The following is a 21,490-nucleotide window of genomic DNA, read 5'->3' on the forward strand; positions in this document are numbered from 1 at the left end:
CCAGTCTACGGAGAGGGGCGGCATACAAATCCAATAAATTATTAATTATTATTATTATTAGAGTATTGGAATTAAAGAGAATCCCCCCCCCCAAAAATAAATTCTATGGAACCCATTAGAATTCTAGATTTCTGTAGAATGCAGTTTCAAAATCTCACTGTTGACGTGGTTTTTAAAACTTGTTTGCTAGGGGTCACACTCTTAACTGGACCAGTTTTAGTTACTAAAGCTCCCTGAAACTTTGTTCATTTGGAATGGGAATAAAACATATGGGCCCTTGGTGCTTTGGCTACTTCTAAGGCTGTGCAGTGCAAAATATTCTTCGGATTGTCTAGAATGTAGCATTTCTCTGCAACTCAGATGCACTTTTCCCCCTGCGAATCACACTTCTACTTGTGCGTGAACATATTTGGTTTAAGGATTTTGCAGGGAAGTGCAATGTTTGAATTCCCCCCTTTAAAGCCAAAATTCTGCAAAGGATTATTTGTTGCTGTAATCATACTTAATAAAAAGAATCTCTTAAAAATGTAAGGGCTTTAAATAGCATAGTACTGTACTATCATGACGTCTTGAGTCTCAGAATTTGTTATGGAGAAGGCAGTAAGTAGGGAGAGGCTTGCATACTTTGTGTGTACTTGAACCAATATTTTAAGTAGATTAAGGCTGGTTATGTGGTTTCTACATAAAACATGGCATGTTTGTCAAGGTTTTGTAGCAAGAAGGATGTAAGGGTTTGAACATGCCCACATTAGGGGTAATGATTTCTGACAGTCTCAAAATGGGTGAACAGTGCAGTCAGGCGGTAGGGAAAGCAAGTAGGATGCTTGGCTGCATAGCTAGAGGTATAACAAGCAGGAAGAGGGAGATTATGTTCCCGCTATATAGAATGCTGGTGAGACCACATTTGGAATACTGTGTTCAGTTCTGGAGACCTCATCTACAAAAAGATATTGACAAAATTGAACGGGTCCAAAGACGGGCTACAAGAATGGTGGAAGGTCTTAAGCATAAAACGTATCAGGAAAGACTTCATGAACTCCATCTGTATAGTCTGGAGGACAGAAGGAAAAAGGGGGGAGGACATGATCGAAACATTTAAATATGTTAAAGGGTTAAATAAGGTCCAGGAGGGAAGTGTTTTTAATAGGAAAGTGAACACAAGAACAAGGGGACACAATCTGAAGTTAGTTGGGGGAAAGATCAAAAGCAACATGAGAAAATATTATTTTACTGAAAGAGTAGTAGATCCTTGGAACAAACTTCCAGCAGACGTGGTAGATAAATCCACAGTAACTGAATTTAAACATGCCTGGGATAAACATATATCCATCCTAAGATAAAATACAGAAAATAGTATAAGGGCAGACTAGATGGACCATGAGGTCTTTTTCTGCCGTCAGTCTTCTATGTTTCTATGTTTCTATGTTTCTTCTATGTTTCTATGTGCTTAGGACTTTTTGTGGAATAGAAGACTTGCAAGTCCTATTCTATTTTGATTTTTCTAGTCAACAACTTTTCTGATATACGAGGGTCGCCCAGAAAGTAATGCACCACATTTTTTTCCTTCAAAAATTATTTATTGAACACAATGAAACTTACACACAAGAAAGAATGATGTTTCTTTTACACTCCCTATTTTTCCACGTACTCTCCGTCCCGTTCTATGGCCTTCCTCCAGCGAGACACAAGGGCGTGTATGCCCTGTCGGTACCACTCCTTATTCTGGTCACGAAGCCATTTCTGCACTGTGCAAATCACCTCTTCGTTATCCTCAAAATGTCTTCTGAGACTCACCGTACTTCTGTCCATTGCAGATTCTCCATAAACTACACAAACTTTTGCAAATGTTCCTAACAGTTTCTTTCTCTGCAGTGAGAAATGTAACGTACATCACTTACAGATGCCATTTCGAAACACTGCTGCAGCTACGCTATCTGTCTGAAGAAACATAAAATTTACACATGCACTTCTGACAATTCAAATAATGTATATCTAAAGATTCACATTCGTACCAATACTGTAAGCTGAGAAAAATAATGCGGTGCATTACTTTCCGGGCGACCCTCATAATTCTACTAATACAGTGATTGGTTTATTAATTATAAAAAATCTTGAATAAATGTTGGAAATAATCACACAGTGTCGTGATATTCTTCAGGATATTACGGTTTACTATCTGGAGCAGTGATAGATCTAAAAGGTGTTAGGATATATTGCTCTCAATGGTAAAGGATACTTGCTTGAATCTGCTCTGTTTCATAGGAACTTATTGGTTTCTCAATGATGATGAAAATAGTGCTGCAGGGTTTTTTTAAATACAGTGATCCCTCGATTTTCGCGATCTCGTTCTTCGCGAAACGCTATATCGCGATTTTTCCCACCCGATGACGTCACTCTCTTCCTTCCTTTCTCATCTTTCTTTCTCTCTCTCTTTCTCTATCTTGCTTCTTCCTCTCTCACACTCTCTTCCTCCCTCTCTCATCTCTTTCTTTCCTTCTCTCTCTTTCTCTATCTCTCCCCCTCTTGCTGGCGGGCGGCGGGCGGGCGGGCGGGCGGGCGGGGGCATCAGCGAGGAAGACCCAGGGAAGGTTCCTTTGGCCGCCCAGCAGCTGATCTGCTCGGCAGCGCGGTAGCAGCGAGGAGCCGAATCGGGGTTTCCCCTTTGTGTGGGTGGCGGGGAAACCCCGATCTTCGTCTGCTCGCTGCTGCTGCGCTACCGAGCAGATCAGCTGCTGGGCGGCTGAAGGAACCTTCCCTGGGTCTTCCCCGCCGCCCACGTAAACTCCACCATCTGCGCATGCGCGGCCATGAAAAAAAAGGGCGCGCATGCGCAGATGGTGTTTTTACTTCCGCAACCCTACATCGCGAAAAATCGATTATCGCGAGGGGTCTTGGAACGGAACCCTCGCGATAATCGAGGGATCACTGTACACAGTATTGGTGGTTTTAATTGAAAAGCTATGGGGGAACATATAAGCTTGGCTTATTCAGGCCTCTGTGCTGCTACTCTTTTTCTACAGAGTCGGTTCTTAGAAAAGCTGCTGTTTATTGTAGGAGTTTTAGCATATGTGTTAGCGTTAATATAATCTGTATTGTGACATGTGTCACAAAATGACATCCAGTTTGGTGTAAGCTGTTTAAGATGCTGACCAGAAGTCACGAATGAAAGCTGGCTGGGTGACTTTGGCCCAGTCACTCCCTCACAATCCTACCCACCTAACATGGTTGTTATTGTGGGGAAAATCGGAGGCAGAAGTATTAAGCATGGTTGTTCATAGTCAGCCCCATCTCAGCTGCCATTGTAATCATCACCCTGAACTTTGAGGCCCCTGCCACCATCTGCCCCATTATCCTGTATAGAGCACTGATGAGACCCCATTTGGAGTACTGTGTCCAGTTCTGGAGACCTCACCTACAAAAATATATGGGTTAAATTGAACAGGTCCAAAGACGGGCTACAAAAATGGTGGAAGGTCTTAAGCATAAAACATATCAGGAAAGACTTCATGAACTCAATCTGTATAGTCTGGAGGACAGAAGGGAAAGGGGGGACATGATCGAAACATTTAATTATGTTAAACGGTTAAATAAGGTTCAGGAGGGAAGTGTTTTTAATAGGTAAAAACAGTAGTAACTGTGAGAAGGATCTTGGAGTCCTAGTGGACAACCATTTAAATATGAGCCAGCGGTGTGCAGCAGCTGCCAAAAAAGCCAACATAGTTCTAGGCTGCATTAACAGAGGAATAGAATCAAGATCACGTGAAGTTAATACTACTATATAATGCCTTAGTAAAGCCATACTTGGAATACTGCATTCAGTTTTGATCACCACATTGGAGTGGAGGCTAAAACATGAAGAACGATTGCAGGAACTGGGCATATCTGGTTTAATGAAAAGAAGGACTAAGGAAGACATAACTGTGTCCCAGTGTCTCAGGGGTGGCCACAAAGAAGAGGGAGTCAGGCTATTCTCCAAAGCACCTGAGGGTAGAACAAGAAGCAATGGGTGGAAACTAATCAAGGAGAGAAGCAACTTAGAACTAAGGAGAAATTTCTTGACAGTTAGAACAATTAATCAGTAGAACTGCGTGCCCTCCAGAAGTTGTGAATACTCCAACACTGGAAGTTTTTAAGAAGATGTTGAATTAGCATTTGTCTGAATAAGTGTAGAGTATCCTGCCCAAGCAGGGGTTGGATTAGAAGACCTTCAAGGTCCCTTCCAACTCTGTTGTTAGTATTATTGCTATTAAGTTTCTATGAAGTTGCAGAGTTACAGTAATAGTTACTTTTTGAATAACAATTTCCTTCTTCTCTGATTATTTTGATATGTTGGCTTTCCAAGTTTGGATTCAACAGACTGTTTCAATCTAATTCTTTTTAAATAAATGAATGTGAAACTAATAGGCATTTATCTTTAATTGCATAATACTTTTTGCAGATATTCATTCAGGTAGTTTTTGCAGATTCAGATAGCAAATATGCAGATAGTTTTATTAAATGGAAGCATTCAAGAATATTAGTACTCATTTGAATTATTTTTTAAAGAAATAAACTTTAACTTCTTAAGTTAAAAAAAAACACAACTTATTCATAGCATTATTGTTCTTGTAGGTGGCTTTTCCACGGTACTCCTTGTGCGTACTCATGGCGGAGTTCGATGTGCATTGAAAAGAATGTATGTAAATAATGTGCCTGACCTCAATATCTGCAAAAGGGAAATAACAATAATGGTAAGTTAATATAGGTTTTGTGTTATACGTACAGTATCTATGTGTGGGAGTGTATAGTTTAGAAATGATGCATTACTTTGTGATCTAATGTTTGAATTTGTTTTCCTTGTGTTTAAATGTGGTTCTTTGATATGGGGAAACCACTGTGGTTAAATTATGGAAATGTATTTTAAAAATAGTTTATTTGTGGGTTGTAGCAATCCACATTTCTTTTCAACAGCTAAGAGGATTGGACAATTTACATTTGTGGAGTTAGAAAGTACCTGAATGTACTTTAAAACAACTTTTTGGAGTCAATTTTGAAATGCTGTGTATTCCTAATTATTAGCTCACTTTCAGAAACAATACAGGAAATAGAGTTTAATTTGTATTTGTTTCCCCTTTAATTTAGTTTAATTTGTGGTTGGTTTCCCCTTTAACTTGGGTAACAAAGAGATTTTCATAAGTTTATTTAGAAGAGATTAAACTATTTCAGATATCACATTGTTGAGATTCTGTGTCCAAGATGATAAGAAGAAACAAATATTTAAAATGTCTAATACATCATAAAATAATTAACCGATGATTAATAGTTTGCATTGAATGATTGTAATAGAATGACTTTTGCTTTTGATCTTAAAAGTTAGCATATTCTTTTTTTCTTTATACTTAAAAATGTTTCTCTCTTTATAGAAAGAACTGTCTGGGCACAAGAACATTGTAGGGTATTTGGATTGTGCTGTCAATTCTGTTAGTGATAATGTGTGGGAAGTGCTTATCTTAATGGAATATTGTCGTGGTAAGTACATTTTTGTCATCTTAATAACAAAAATAATTGGCTAGCATGCAGTGTTTTGGACAAAAATCATAGCGGTTTTGGAGATAGTTACTGCAAAGTAACTATCCACAGCCCACATTACTTACTAGTGTTCCTCCTTTTTGTTGTTTATCAGAAAGCAAAAACAGTCCAAAAATGACAATGATCACTCATATGTTAAGGCTATATGAAATATTCAGAGCACATTTCGTACAGAATCAGTGTTTGATTTGCAAAAGATACTTTCTCCAATGCGGTACAATTAATTTTGTTATTTGTGCTTGAATTGCAATTTATTATCCCTAAACTGAGAGTTATCAGGCTAATTTGCCATCTAAAATTAAATAAAAAAATGTTTTGATTCAATTTGTTATTGTGAAATGCTTATGTTAACGATATTCTTCGTATTTATCTCTAGTAAATAATAGATGAAATCTAAAACTCTTACTTTGAAAAGCAACACTGTGTTAAGTGTTTGCAGGGTTTTGAATATTTGATGTTTCCAATCTTAAAGGATTGAATCTATAGCATTATTTTTTTATTCCTTCTTTGTAGCTGGGCAAATAGTGAATCAGATGAACCAGAGATTACAAACGGGCTTTACTGAATCAGAAGTGCTAAGAATTTTTTGTGATGCGTGTGAAGCTGTTGCTAGGCTGCACCAATGCAAAACTCCCATCGTTCATAGAGATTTGAAGGTGAGAAAAATTGTGATTGAAATCCATGCTGTTCCTGTCGGTGAATGAATAATTGTATGGCGTAGTTTATTTATTTGTTATCTTTGCCTTAAACTGTTTATGGCATTATTTAATATGGTTTTTTAAAGCTTTTAATTGAATATTTTAATTCTTGTACAAAATGGGTGACTATATAAATGTTTCAAAAATCAAATAAAGTCTCAGTATATTTGCCCTTGTGCAGTTTATCTATTAGGTTGTCCATGCCTTATTAATCCAGTTTAGATAGATGGTGCCTTAAAAAACCCTGTTGTTATTAACATCAATTTTGGTTGCTTTGATTTGAGAATACAGTGTTCCCTCAATTTCCGCGGGAGATGCGTTCTGAGACCGCCCGCGAAAGTTGAATTTCTGCAAAGTAGAGATGCGGAAGTAATACACCATTTTTGGCTATGGACAGTATCACAAGCCTTCCCTTAACACTTTAAACCCCTAAATTACCATTTCCCATTCCCTTAGCAACCATTTACTCACCATTATTACTGGTACTCGCCATTGAATAAGACACTTAGTGATCCTGATATTTATAAACATAATTATTTATTAACAATAATTATTGTTTTTGTTATTTATTTGCAAAAATTATTAGTTTGGCGATGACATATGACGTCATTGGGTGGGAAAAACTGTGGTATAGGAAAAAACCGCAAAGTATTTTTTAATTAATATTTTTTGAAAAACCGTGGTATAGGCTATTTGTGAAGTTCGAACCCGCGAAAATCGAGGGAACACTGTACGTTCAACTTGCTGGATGAGATCTAAGAAATCATCTGTATAATTAATTCTTTTTCACCGCGGGGATTTCCCATTTGCTTGCATGGGAATTCCCCGGCGGAATTCCCCGCCCTCTTTTGCTTGCACCTGAGGTGGGGAACGCCGGAGCTGCCCCATTTCCCTGCCACTTTCCCCTCTCGCCCTCCGCTTCCTCTTCCCTCCGCAGCTGCCCCGTCCTGCTGCCAAAATGCCCCCTAGCTTGCCGCTTCCTTCACCTCATCTCACTGCTAAAATCACCAGCCCCAAAGCTTTGTATCTTGCCCCAAATCTCTCCAAATATCGCTCCCCCAAAAGCTTTGTATCTTGCCCCAAATCTCTCCAAATATCACTCTTAAAATGTAGCCCCATGTAGAGAGAATTGAAGTAGTCGAACCTCGAGGTGATAGGTGATAAACCTCGTTTTTTTTCTATTTTTGGAAAAAAATATTTTTTTCCCTCCAGTTTCCATGTACACTATGGATCAAAACATACATACATCAAAACATACGAAACAATGTCGTCTGGCGGGACCCAGGGGAAGAGCCTTCTCTGTGGCGGCCCCGATCCTCTGGAATCAACCCCCCCCCCGGTGATCAGGACTGCCTCTACCTTCCTTGCCTTTCGCAAACTCCTTAAAACCCACCTATGCCGTCAGGCATGGGGAAATCGATTCCCCCGGGCCGTTCCGTTTTATGCATGGTTTGTCTGGGATGTATGATTGTTTTTATATTAAGGGTTTTAAACTGTTTTTAATCATTGGATTTGTGCTGTGTTTTATTGTTGTGATCCGCTCCGAGTCTCCAGAGAGGGGCGGCATACAAAGCATACAAATCTAATTAATAATAATAATAATAATAATAATAATAATAATAATAATAAAAAATAATAATTATACATTATCCAATCTATCATGTATCAATATCCTATTTTTGCACCTCTTTCATACTGCTGCTTATCAGTCTGCTTTTCCTCATTTGACAGCCTCAAAATGGGTGAGCAGTGTGGTCGGGCAGTAGGAAAAGCAAGTAGGATGCTTGGCTGCATAGCTAGAGGTATAACAAGCAGGAAGAGGGAGATTGTGATCCCCTTATATAGAGCGCTGGTGAGACCACATTTGGAATACTGTGTTCAGTTCTGGAGACCTCACCTACAAAAAGAGATTGACAAAATTGAACGGGTCCAAAGACGGGCTACAGGAATGGTGGAAGGTCTTCAGCATAAAACATATCAGGAAAGACTTCATGAACTCAATCTGTATAGTCTGGAGGACAGAAGGGAAAGGGGGGACATGATCGAAACATTTAAATATGTTAAAGGGTTCAATAAGGTCCAGGAGGGAAGTGTTTTTAATAGGAAAGTGAACACAAGAACAAGGGGACACAATCTGAAGTTAGTTGGGGGAAAGATCAAAAGCAACGTGAGAAAATATTATTTTACTGAAAGAGTAGTAGATCCTTGGAACAAACTTCCAGCAGATGTGGTAGATAAATCCACAGTAACTGAATTTAAACATGCCTGGGATAAACATATATCCATCCTAAGATAAAACACAGGAAATAGTATAAGGGCAGACTAGATGGACCATGAGGTCTTTTTCTGCCGTCAGTCTTCTATGTTTCTATGTTTCTATTTCTTTACACTGCTGACCCTCTGATTGACAAGCTCAGCGTCTTAGCCTTTGAGCCACTGCGGCCCTGTAGAGTTTATCTAATCTAGCATCGTGCCCCATCCGCCCTCTGAAATTTACCACTTTCTGGGGCAGCCTATTTCAAGATCTTTTATTGTTAGTACATTCTTTTTAATGTACTATGGTAGTATCAAGTATCCTCTCTCCACACACACACACACGAGTTGCATTCAGCACCAACCCTATCAGATGCCGAGCTATATATGTGAAAATGTTTCCTTGTAACTTGAACTCACAATTTAGTCTTCTGTAAGCTGAAATACCAACGGAGAAGAAAAATAATAGGTCACAAAAGAAACCAGCATGGCTGCGTAAAAAACTCTGACAAATTGAAAGACAAAAAGGACAAGTATAAAAAGTGGGAAGAAGGGGGAAATAACTAAGGCAGAATACCAGCAAATAGCCCGAGTCTGTAAAGATGAAGTGAGGAAAGCTAAGGCTCACAATGAACAAAGGCTTGCGTTGAAAGTCAAAAGTAACAAAAAAGCTTCTTCCAACATATTAAAAACAAGAAAAAAGTCAAGGAAACAATTGGTCCATTGCAGGGTGGAAGTGGCAAGAAGGTGACAAGGAACAAAGGGAAAAAAACAGTCCAATCTATCAAAAACAGCACCACAAAAAACATATTAGGAACAAAAGTTTAAATTATTATTGTAATAATAATAATAATAATAATAATAATAATAATAATAATAATAATAATAATAATAATAATAATAATAAGCTTTCACTTTCCTTTTTATTTGCCCTTCCTCCTCATGCTTAGCCTGGTGGTACAGATGGATTTCACTTCAAACAATCATGCAGTTTGTAGTGTACGTAATTTGCAAAACAGTGGGATAAAGGAATATTCCTGAACTTTGTTTTATGATTTATCTCACTGTTACTGTGAAATTGTGTGAATGCATCAATGCAGTGCATGTTATCTCGGATTGCAAGCTTGGATTCCTTGAATGAGTTTACCAAAAATGTAAATATTGCAGAATATACAGCCTCATATACATAACTTAAGCTCCATTTCATGCTGAATAAACTAAATTATTAACGTATCTTAAATAGAAAACTTTGTTTAGATAGATTTTTTTCTCCAAAAGCATTTTATTAAAATAAATTTGATAAAAATAAAAAAAATATTTTTAATTTTAAAAAATAATTTAAATAATTGACATTTTAAAAAATCCAAATATATAAAATAGCTGGTTTTTTTAAAAAAAAGCATCAATTTTTATCCACCCTGTAATAAAGTGTATAAATCTTTACTTGGGAGAATTAATGTAATAATAACATTTAGTTCTGCATTCTCACTCAAACAGTTAAGTAAAAGTGCTTGAAAATTATTAGAACTATATTCTGTGTATGTGTATTTGTTGCAAATCGATTTTTTGTTTTCTTTTAGGTTGAAAATCTTTTATTGAACGACAGTGGGAACTATGTGCTTTGTGACTTTGGCAGTGCCACTAATAAATTCCTTAACCCTCAGAAAGATGGAGTCAGCGGAGTTGAAGAAGAAATTAAAAAGTAAGTTGCACATCTTAAGACAGTAGTTTTTCCTGCATCCTAACAATAACAAAATACATCTTTAAAATTTTTGGAAATCTCAACGACTGCTTTAATATCAGGGGTGGGTTTCTACCAGTCCGGTCTGGTGCGGTATTCTGGTAGTGCCCCGATTGTGCAATATGCATGTGACAGCTCTGGTGACGTCTTTGCCAGTCCCTGTGAGGCGTCATCTTTTTTCTAATTTTCAGTGATTTTTTTTTTCTCTCTGAGCATGTGCAGAAAGAAAATTGTCCCTCTACGCATGCACGGAAGCAAAATTGCGCAACAGGACGCTTGCATGTGCGATTTTTGCCGATCCTTTGCTCTCTGAGCATTCGCAGAAGGAAAATCGTCTCTCTGCGCATGCGCGGAGACGCGTGCACACAAAACCTCACAATGCACACATAGCATACCGGTAGGAAGGTAAGATGAACCCTTCCCTGTTTAATATCACAACATTTTAAAAAATAATGTATTCAACGGTTTGGTTCTTTAACTGGAGGAATTTCTACATTTAGAAAATTGTTATAGGTAGTCCTCGTTTAATGACCGTTCATGCAATGGCCATTTGAAGTTACAGTGGTGTTAAACAAATAGTTTATATTTTTCAGAGGTGCACCACTGAAGCACTTCTCTCCCGGTAGTCACATGATCAAAATCCAGGTGCTTAGCTACCTGTCTGCATTTACAATTCCACCATGCGCTTCAGCCTCCCTGTCACCCTCCCAACCTGCCTCTCTCTGCCATCCAGGGGTGAAATTCAAAATTTCCCCCTACCGGTTTGGTGGACATGGCTTGCTGGGCATGGCAGAGGAAGGATATTGCAAAATCTCCATTCCCACCCCACTCTGAGGTTTAAGCATAAAACGTATCAGGAAAGACTTCATGAACTCAATCTGTATAGGAGGACAGAAGGGAAAGGGGAGACATGATCGAAACATTTAAATATGTTAAAGGGTTAAATATGGTCCAGGAGGGAAGTGTTTTTAATAGGAAAGTGAACATAAGAACAAGGGGACACAATCTGAAGTTGGTTGGGGGAAAGATCAAAAGCAACATGGGAAAATATTATTTGACTGAAAGAGTAGTAGATCCTTGGAACAAACTTCCAGCAGACGTGGTAGATAAATCCCCAGTAACTGAATGTAAACATGCCTGGGATAAACATAGATCCATCCTAAGATAAAATACAGAAAATAGTATAAGGGCAGACTAGATGGACCATGAGGTCTTTTTCTGCCGTCAGTCTTCTATGTTTCTATGTTAGCCAGAGGTGGTATTTGCTGATTCTCCGAATTACTCAAAATGTCTGGTATCAGTTCTTTGAACTATTCAAAATTTCCACTACCGGTTCTCCAGAACCTGTCAGAACTTGCTGAATTCACCCCTGCTATCATCTCTGCCCCTTTGGCCACTCTGCATTCTCTGACACCCCCCCTCTTCCGCCACTCCTACTGCCCCAGCTGACCATTGGTATCTTTTTTCCTTCTGTTGTTGATGTCGAGTGTCTTTGCTCTTTGCTATTGTATGTTCATCCCCAACTTGGAAAAAAATCTAGTAATCAAGACATTTCATGTTCAATTCCAGGTCTGATTTCTTTATCAACCACCCTGAGAAAAATGTGATATCAAAGAGTGCCATAATTTTTTTTAAAAAAATATATAATACCCAACCTTAAAAATACCCCACCTTAAAGTGCAACAGCTATATAGTTTGGGTCTTTAAAACAGGTTACAGTAGTCATATTTGTGTTTGATTAACTTTTATTCTAAATTATTTTCCTTAAGGTATACCACATTGTCATATAGAGCTCCTGAAATGATCAATCTTTATGGAGGGAAAACAATTACAACCAAGGCAGATGTCTGGGTAAGATAAACTGTTTTCTAAGAATTAATAAGAAATATGCTCACCAAATGAGTATATTAGAGTATTCCAGACTCAAGTTTATTGTAATCTTCCTTAATTTCACAGTCTGCTATGTATAAGTGTCTGAATCCAACTCATATCTATACAACTTATAAAAATGAAATAGAAACATTTTTAATCTACCAAATTCAATGTAAAATATAATTTTAAAGGAATCATATTTATTTTGGATTTTTTTTTTGTTCTAATGACTAAATGTATAGAAACAATTGATTGGATTTAATCCATTACATTTGGCAACTATTTACCACAATAGCACTTTTACAAAGTGCAAGTGTACTTTGAAGATGTAGAGGTGAAATAAATGACCATCAGAATAAATGGTCATAATGCCACTGGCAACAATAAATCAAGAAAAGTATTTTTTAAAATGAGCAAATTTGACAGAATTATAGTTTAGGAAAAGTTGCTGCTAAATCCTAACCCTAAATGATCTAAGTAACACAACGTGTTTTAACAGTTTGATTACATCTATGAAATTGTGATAACAAAACTTATTGCAACTTTTGAAGTCGAGTCTGGTATTTTTATAGTTTAGTTACTACTATAACGATGTGCTTTTTTCCCCAAACAGGCTCTTGGCTGCTTGCTGTATAAACTTTGTTTTTTCACACTTCCCTTTGGTGAGAGTCAAGTTGCCATTTGTGATGGAAGCTTTACCATCCCAGACAATTCACGTTATTCTCATAGTGTGCATTGTTTGATAAGTAAGTAGTCGGTACACTTTACCAACTATCTAGGGGAAATTATATTGGCATAACATGTTAATATCCCGATGTTTAAAAAGAAATACAGTGGTACCTCATGATACGAACTTAATTGGTTCCAGGAGGAGGTTCGTAAGGTGAAAAGTTTTTAAGACGAAACAATGTTTCCCATAGGAATCAATGTAAAAGCAAATCCTGCAAATCCTGAAGGATTTGCAATGCCTGCAAAACCTTCAGGAAAATCCCAAACTTTAGAAGGGAGGCGAACAGAGGGCAGGGAGGAGCAGCTAAAGGGGGCGGGTAGAAGAAGCAAGGCTAGGCTAAAGGGTGAGTGGGAAGGAAGAAAGGCAAGGGGGGCGCCCCTCCCTTTTCTTCAAAAGACACCCTTTCAGTGCCTCTGCAAGCACGCTGTTCTACTTTTGTTAGTGCAAAGTCTTTCCCCCTCCAAGCCGCCCCTCCCTTTTTTTTCTTCAAAAGACACCCTTTCAGTGCCTCTGCAAGCACGCTGTTCTCTGCAAAGTCTTTCCCCCTCCAAGCCGCCCCTCCCTTTTCTTTCTTCAAAATACACCCTTTCGGTGCCTCTGCAAGCACGCTGTTCTCCTACTTTTGTTAATGCAAAGTCTTTCCCCCTCCAAGCCGCCCCTCCCTTTTTTTTCTTCAAAAGACACCCTTTCAGTGCCTCTGCAAGCACGCTGTTCTCTGCAAAGTCTTTCCCCCTCCAAGCCGCCCCTCCCTTTTCTTTCTTCAAAAGACACCCTTTCGGTGCCTCTGCAAGCACGCTGTTCTCCTACTTTTGTTAATGCAAAGTCTTTCCCCCTCCAAGCCGCCCCTCCCTTTTTTTTCTTCAAAAGACACCCTTTCAGTGCCTCTGCAAGCACGCTGTTCTCTGCAAACTCTTTCCCACTCCAAGCCGCCCCTCCCTTTTCTTTCTTCAAAAAAGGGGAAAAAAAGAAACCCCTTCATCCCAGCAGCAGCGGCTTGGGTTCGTAAGGTGAAAATAGTTCGGAAGAAGAGGCAAAAAAAATCTTAAACACCGGGTTTGTATCTTCAAAAGTTCGTTAGAAGAGGTGTTCGTAAGATGAGGTGCCACTGTAATGTGTCCAAAGGCTTGGTTCTTTAATTGGATGAATTTCTACATCTAGAAATCTGTTATGGGTAGTCCTAAATTATTCTACTTAGATTTCAATAACTATTTGTGTATAGTCAGACTTCTGATTCCTGTTGATACCTTATTTTCTCTTCCTCCCTCCCTTTCTAGGAATAGTTATTATTGCAAATATAAATAGATATTTTTTTTCAGATTTGTAATTTTAGCTACGTTGGAATAGCAGTGTTCTTTTGGCTCTCTAAATTTATTTTGACATTTTATGACAGCATTGCTTATTCTGAACAACGGCTAAATTAATGTGATCCTTTATGTGTGATTGATCGTCACCAATAAAATAAGTTTAGCAAGTTCTCAGGTCCCTATAAAGCCAGTTTTCTTCTTTAAAAGGGCCATTAATAAATATATATATATATATATATATATATATATATATATATATATATATATATATATATATATATATATATATGACGGTCTTGGTATATTCGGGTTTCTTCCCGTGTAGGATTTGGAAATTTCTGGCGACGTTTCGATGAGGTCTCACTCATCATCTTCAGGCTGGTGTTTCTGTCCTTTTTCTCAGGCGAAGACTGCGAGACCTGAGCTGCATTCCTTCTATAAATACTGGTGGCTGGGTGTGGTTTGATGGCTCAGTAATTGCCTGCTGTGTAGAAACTTCCTGGTGAGTCAGAGGGGTAACAATAGGGGTCGTTGATGTAGCTGAGGTATGCTGGTTAGTTAATGGTTGTAGATTAGGCGTGATGTCCTGTGTAGTTAGAACTTGTAGGCTGCTTGATTGCTTTACAATGTGTGTCCTGAGTCTGGTTTCTGTGGCTGGGATATGTTTGAGGGCTGGTTTCCAGATGTCTGGTAAGCGAGAGGTATCATCCCGCTTGTTCATATTTTGGGGATGTTTTTCTATCTCGATCGCTTCCATGATTATTCTTTTGCTGTAGTGTTCTGTTTTGGAAATTAATTTGGTACTGTCAAAATCAATTTCATGTCCTGTGGTTTTGAAGTGTTGGAAAAGGGAGGAGGTTTTTTCTTTTTTCTTTAATGCATTCTTATGTTCTGCAACACGTGCATTAACTCTCCTGTTTGTTTGTCCAATGTATGTGGCTGGGCAGATTTTACATGGTATTTGATAAACTCCCTGGTTTTCAAGTTGGATATTGAAAACCAGGGAGTTTATCAAATACCATGTAAAATCTGCCCAGCCACATACATTGGACAAACAAACAGGAGAGTTAATGCACGTGTTGCAGAACATAAGAATGCATTAAAGAAAAAAGAAAAAACCTCCTCCCTTTTCCAACACTTCAAAACCACAGGACATGAAATTGATTTTGACAGTACCAAATTAATTTCCAAAACAGAACACTACAGCAAAAGAATAATCATGGAAGCGATCGAGATAGAAAAACATCCCCAAAATATGAACAAGCGGGATGATACCTCTCGCTTACCAGACATCTGGAAACCAGCCCTCAAACATATCCCAGCCACAGAAACCAGACTCAGGACACACATTGTAAAGCAATCAAGCAGCCTACAAGTTCTAACTACACAGGACATCACGCCTAATCTACAACCATTAACTAACCAGCATACCTCAGCTACATCAACGACCCCTATTGTTACCCCTCTGACTCACCAGGAAGTTTCTACACAGCAGGCAATTACTGAGCCATCAAACCACACCCAGCCACCAGTATTTATAGAAGGAATGCAGCTCAGGTCTCGCAGTCTTCGCCTGAGAAAAAGGACAGAAACACCAGCCTGAAGATGATGAGTGAGACCTCATCGAAACGTCGCCAGAAATTTCCAAATCCTACACGGGAAGAAACCCGAATATACCAAGACCGTCATACCTGTACCCGTGAAAATCTACGAAAACATATATATATATATATATATATATATATATATATATATATATATATATATATATATATATATATAAAAATACAGATAAATGAGAAGTGATGTTTCATTTTTGTGTAGGCTCATGTTGCTTTGAAATTTAAAAAAACATTAACCTACTAGAGTGTTTATGCTTGTCTGTAGCTTAATACTGGCATAGTACAGATGAGACTTTTCAGAATCTAAAAAATAATAGAGTTAAGAAGTAAAGAATCTCAGAGAAAATTGCTTCATTATCATGCAGTCATCAAATATACATTGTGATGATATTCCAGGTAGAATTGATATGGTGTTTTATTTGGATGAGAATGATACAATAGGAGTGTTCTGTCGAGCTCTCTGGTAGAATCCTCCCAAAAATGCACAGATACAATTTCAGACACACACACGTTTGAAAAGTCAAAACAGTGTTCTTTATAATGAAAATTCACTTAAAGCAAGCCCTCTTTTGGTATAGCAAAGAGCACTCATCTCCAAACAAACTGGTAATTTGTACAAGTCCCTTATCAGTTCTGTGATACTTAGCTTGCAGCTGTGAGACAATTCACAGTCCTTCTTCTTTCACAAAGTGAAAAACACTTTGCTCTGCTTTAGTTTCAAAGCGGGGAAAAATCAGCACACAAAGGTCAAAGTCAGTAAAGCAGTCACGAAACACAACGATCAGATAATCCTCCACAATGGCCAAACGCACAGGCTGCTCTTTATAGCAGCCTCACTAATGACCACAGCCCCACCCAACCACAGGTGGCCTCATTTTCTTTGATAATAATCTCTCAGTTGTTGTTGCCTATGCATCGCTCTCTGCATGCGTGGCTGTATCATTAACTCTTGTTCTGAATCCAAGGAGGAGCTAGATAATTGATCTCCTTCTGAGCTGTCTGCCCCACTTTCCTCCTCCCTGTCAAGGAGGTACAGCATTCAGGAATACCTAGCCTTGGTAGTTTAAGGGTATGGAAAGTTAAAATTGGTACCATAAATTAGGCCTGAAATATAATTTATAGTGGTGTCAAATGGTGATTAAGGTAAATTTTTGAAGCAGTTTAGGATAATTAAGTTATGAACGCGTGAAATTAGCCAAATCTAATTTAAAAAGGAAAAAAACCCTGTAGCTTTGTTACTAGATAAAACCGGTACAAAGTCCACAGTGACTTATGGATAGATGTAAGAATATTACATAAAATAATATAATGACAATTAAGAGGAATCAGTCCAGTCACTCTATTCTCTGAACACTCAAACCTGGCTATGGTACTTAATCTGTAGGAAATAATGTAATTAGAACGCAGAGGTAACTATAAAATCAATTTATTTAGCCTTAAGAAACTTGCTTATCCTAATGACTTCTTTTATGTTAATAATTTAATTTGCTGTACTCAACAGGATACATGCTCGAACCAGATAAAGAGCGAAGACCTGATATCTTTCAAGTATCTTATTTTGCCTTCAAACTTGCCAAAAAAGATTGTCCAATTTTAAACATGAATGTAAGTATATGTGTGTTTGTGCCTGTTTTGACACAGTACCTCTAGTTCAGAATAATAAATAGGAGTGGTAATCAGGTTTACTTTAAAATATACAGCGGTACCTCTACTTACGAACTTAATTCGTTCCGTGACCAGGTTCTTAAGTAGAAAAGTTTGTAAGAAGAAGCAATTTTTCCCATAGGAATCAATGTAAAAGCAAATAATGCGTCTGATTGGGGGTGGAGGCCCTGTCTCCTCCCAGGAGATTCCTAGAGAGGCCACAAGGAGGGTGGAGGCCCTGTTTCCTCCCAGGAGATTCCTAGAGAGGCCCTATGGAGGATTCTCCCTGTCTTTTCCGGCTCTGTTTCCTCCCATGAGATTCCTAGACAGGCCCCACAGAGGCTTCCCCCTGCCTTTTCCAGCCCTGTTTCCTCCCATGAGATTCCTAGAGAGGCCCCACGGAGGATTCTCCCCGCCTTTATCGGCCCTGCTTCCTCCCAGAAGATTCCTAGAGAGGCCCCACAGAGGCTTCTCCCTGCCTTTTCCGGTTACAGTTTCGGAGGCTCGGGTTTGTAAGTGGAAAATGGTTCTTGAGAAGAGGCAAAAGAATCTTGAACACCGGGTTCTTATCTAGAAAAGTTCTTAAGTAGAGGCGTTCTTAGGTAGAGATACGACTGTATATATCCCTGGTGCAAAGCTGAAGGGATTGGATACTGTAGCCCAGAGGATAATTCTCTGCCTTACAAGGCAAAGGTTGCAGGTTCAAGTCCCAGTGGGTATGGCTAGCTGATGAGTCCAAAATAAGGCCGAAATAGATCTATCCTAGTCTCCCTTAATTTTCAAATTCAGCAAAAAAAAAAAAGTGACACACACACACATATATATATGTCACATATTTTTTTTGCTGAATTTGAAAATTAATATATATATTAATTCATCCTCTTATGTTGAAAAACCCCATATCTTTTAACAAATGTAGTATTGACAAGGGAAGAGTTTATTTTTAAAAGTTACTAAGTAAGATAATGTATGCTTGTATTGATCATAACAAATATGATATGCATTTTTAATGCACTTGACATCTTATTTCCTGGCCTCATTTCCAAGCTAAGCTTGTGTCTTTAAATAATTGACCAAGCTAAGAGCAATTACACCTGGCCTTATTCCTTAACAATAAAAACAAAGTTAAAAACGCAGAATAACTGTTGTAATTCAGAGTCCAGTACTGCCATACTGGTCTTTGAATTACCAGTATTAGAACAGAATTAGTATTTCTGTTACTAAACAATAAAGCCACCATTATAAAGCCACCTCTATTGCCCTGCACTCTGCAAGCCTTGTTGCTCTCAGGTGGCTTTCACCATCTTCTTTCCACTGTTTTCTTAAAAAATATTTTTATTGATTTTTAACAATAAAACATACACACAACATATAACAGTATGCCCAGTGTTCTTAGTGCCCACCACCCGACAACATCTGTACCCCTCCACCAAAATGGGGGCATATTTTGTATATACCATTTTAACTCAAGAGCAATATATCTATTAACATATTATAAAGTGATTCCAATTTATTCTTTATAGCTTGGTCTCGAATTCTACTGACCACATATCCTCTTACCTTGTCCCTTTGTCCCACCAGTTCATTGTTCGAATTCATCCTCTTATCCATAATCTCAATCTCATAGAAACATAGAAGTCTGACGGCAGAAAAAGACCTCATGGTCCATCTAGTCTGCCCTTATACTATTTTCTGTATTCTATCTTAGGATGGATATATGTTTATCCCAGGCATGTTTAAATTCAGTTACTGTGGATTTATCTACCACGTCAGCTGGAAGTTTGTTCCAAGGATCTACTACTCTTTCAGTAAAATAATATTTTCTCATGTTGCTTTTGATCTTTCCCCCAACTAACCTCAGATTGTGTCCCCTTGTTCTTGTGTTCACTTTCCTATTAAAAACACTTCCCTTCTGGACCTTATTTAACCCTTTAATATATTTAAATGTTTCAATCATGTCCCCCCTTTCCCTTCTGTCCTCCAGACTGTACAGATTGAGTTCATGAAGTCTTTCCTGAGAAATTTTATGCTTAAGACCTTCCATCATTTTTGTAGCCCGTCTTTGGACCCGTTCAATTTAACCCATATATTTTTGTAGGTGAGGTCTCCAGAACTGAACACAGTACAGTGATCCCCCGGGTATCGCGATCCCGATCATTGCGAACGGGCTAAATCGCGATTTTTCAACCCGGAAGTCAAAACACCATCTGCGCATGCGTGCCCTTTTTTTATGGCCACGCATGCGTAGATGGCGCCGGGCAGATCAGCTGCTGGGCGGCTTCCCTGGGTCTTCCCCCTCTTGCTGGCGGGAGGGCGAGCGGCGGGCATCAGCGAGGAGTTTCCCCACCGCCCACGCAAACTCCTCGCTGCCGCTTGCCCGCCCTTCGCCCGCCCACGCCGTTCGCTCCCCCTCTTGCTGGCGGGAGGGCGAGAAGCCCCCCCCAGCACCCGCTCGCCCGCCCTTCGCCACTCGCCCGCCCTTCGCCCGGCCACCTGCCGTTCTCTCGCTGCTCGCCTGGCCACATGGGTTCGGGGGGGGTGCTAGCAAGCCCCCCATGCCGGCGACGACGTTTTAAAACAGCCGCGCGGCTTCCCAATGAGTCCCGAAGACAAACGCGGAAGTTCGCCTTTGACGTTTGTCTTCGGGACTCAGTTGGGAAACCGCGCGGCTGTTTTAAAACGTCGCCGCCGGCATGGGGGGCTTCCTAGCAGCCCCCCAAACCCGGGTTGGGGGCCCGGGGGGTGCTGGCAAGCCCCCCATGCCGGCGGCGACGTTTTAAAACAGCCGCGCGGTTTCCCAATGAGTCCCGAAGACAAACGCAGAAGTTCGCCTTTCACGTTTGTTTTCGGGACTCAGTTGGGAAACCGCGCGGCTGTTTTAAAACGTCGCCGCCGGCATGGGGGGCTTGCCAGCACCCCCCGGACCCCCAACCCGGGTTTGGGGGGCTGCTAGGAAGCCCCCCATGCCGGCGGCGACGTTTTAAAACAGCCGCGCGGTTTCCCAACTGAGTCCCGAAGACAAACGTCAAAGGCGAACTTCCGCGTTTGTCTTCGGGACTCATTGGGAAGCCGCGCGGCTGTTTAAAAATATCGCCGCCGGCATGGGGCGCTTCCTAGCAGCCCCCCAAACCCGAGTTGGGGGTCCGGGGGGTGCTGGCAAGCCCCCCATGCCGGCGGCGACATTTTAAAACAGCCGCGCCGCTTCCCAGCTGAGTCCCCTTCCCAGGAACCCCAATCTTCGGCTCCTCGCTAGCGCTGCGGAAGTAAAAACACCATCTGCGCATGCGCAGATGGTGTTTTTACTTCCGCAGCGCTACTTCGCGAAAACCCGATCATTGCTAGGGGTCCTGGAACGGAACCCTCGCAATGATCGGTGGATCACTGTATTCCAAATGTGGTGTCACCAGCACTCTATATAGCGGGATCACAATCTCTCTCTTCCTGCTTGTTATACCTCTAGCTATGCAGCCAAGCATCCTACTTGCTTTTCCTACTGCCTGACCACACTACTCACCCATTTTGAGACTGTCAGAAATCACTACCCCTAAATTATTCTCTTCTGAAGTTTTTGCTAATACAGAACTGCCAATGCAATACTCAGATTGAGGATTCCTTTTCCCCAAGTGCATTATTTTACATTTGGAAACATTAAACTGCAGTTTCCATTGCTTTGACCAGTTATCTAGTAAAGCTAAATCATTCGCCATATTATATGGGTTTCTTTGTTTATTGTTGGTATATAATGCGATTATGTTCAAGTTGGTATGAGACAATTTTTTTCTATTACTGCCTTTATTTCCAATAATAATAATAATAATAATAACATACACTCTCTTATTTCCTCAAGAATTCTCCTCTCCCTTCAACTCTTCCTGAGCCCTTGACAGCTAGTGAGGCTGCTGCTAAGAAAAGCCAAATAAAAGCTAGGTGAGTGCAATAATTTTATTAATAATTCAGTGCACTTTTTTTGGGCATAGTATTAAATTTCTTTACGCAAAGATTTATCCTGTGGTCGCAAATGCTCCCTCCTGAACACAATTTCCCCTGGCATTGCTGTG

The 21,490-nt window shown here is 39.7% G+C and overlaps 1 protein-coding gene across 3 annotated transcripts in view; it reads left to right on the plus strand.

Moving 5' to 3' along the window:
- The window catches only part of BMP2K (BMP2 inducible kinase), a 78,964-nt gene that overhangs the window by 25,487 nt on the left and 31,987 nt on the right, over positions 1-21,490 (plus strand). For all 3 annotated transcript variants that reach the window (XM_070756929.1, XM_070756927.1, XM_070756930.1), the window contains 8 exons: positions 4,612-4,730; positions 5,403-5,508; positions 6,082-6,224; positions 10,100-10,221; positions 12,030-12,111; positions 12,746-12,878; positions 17,290-17,393; positions 21,280-21,359. In XM_070756929.1, coding sequence (XP_070613030.1) covers positions 4,612-4,730; positions 5,403-5,508; positions 6,082-6,224; positions 10,100-10,221; positions 12,030-12,111; positions 12,746-12,878; positions 17,290-17,393; positions 21,280-21,359 — 889 coding nt within the window. The remainder of the gene's footprint in view (positions 1-4,611; positions 4,731-5,402; positions 5,509-6,081; positions 6,225-10,099; positions 10,222-12,029; positions 12,112-12,745; positions 12,879-17,289; positions 17,394-21,279; positions 21,360-21,490) is intronic.

Source organism: Erythrolamprus reginae, chromosome 7 (genome assembly GCF_031021105.1).
Source record: "Erythrolamprus reginae isolate rEryReg1 chromosome 7, rEryReg1.hap1, whole genome shotgun sequence".
Lineage (NCBI taxonomy): Eukaryota > Metazoa > Chordata > Lepidosauria > Squamata > Dipsadidae > Erythrolamprus > Erythrolamprus reginae.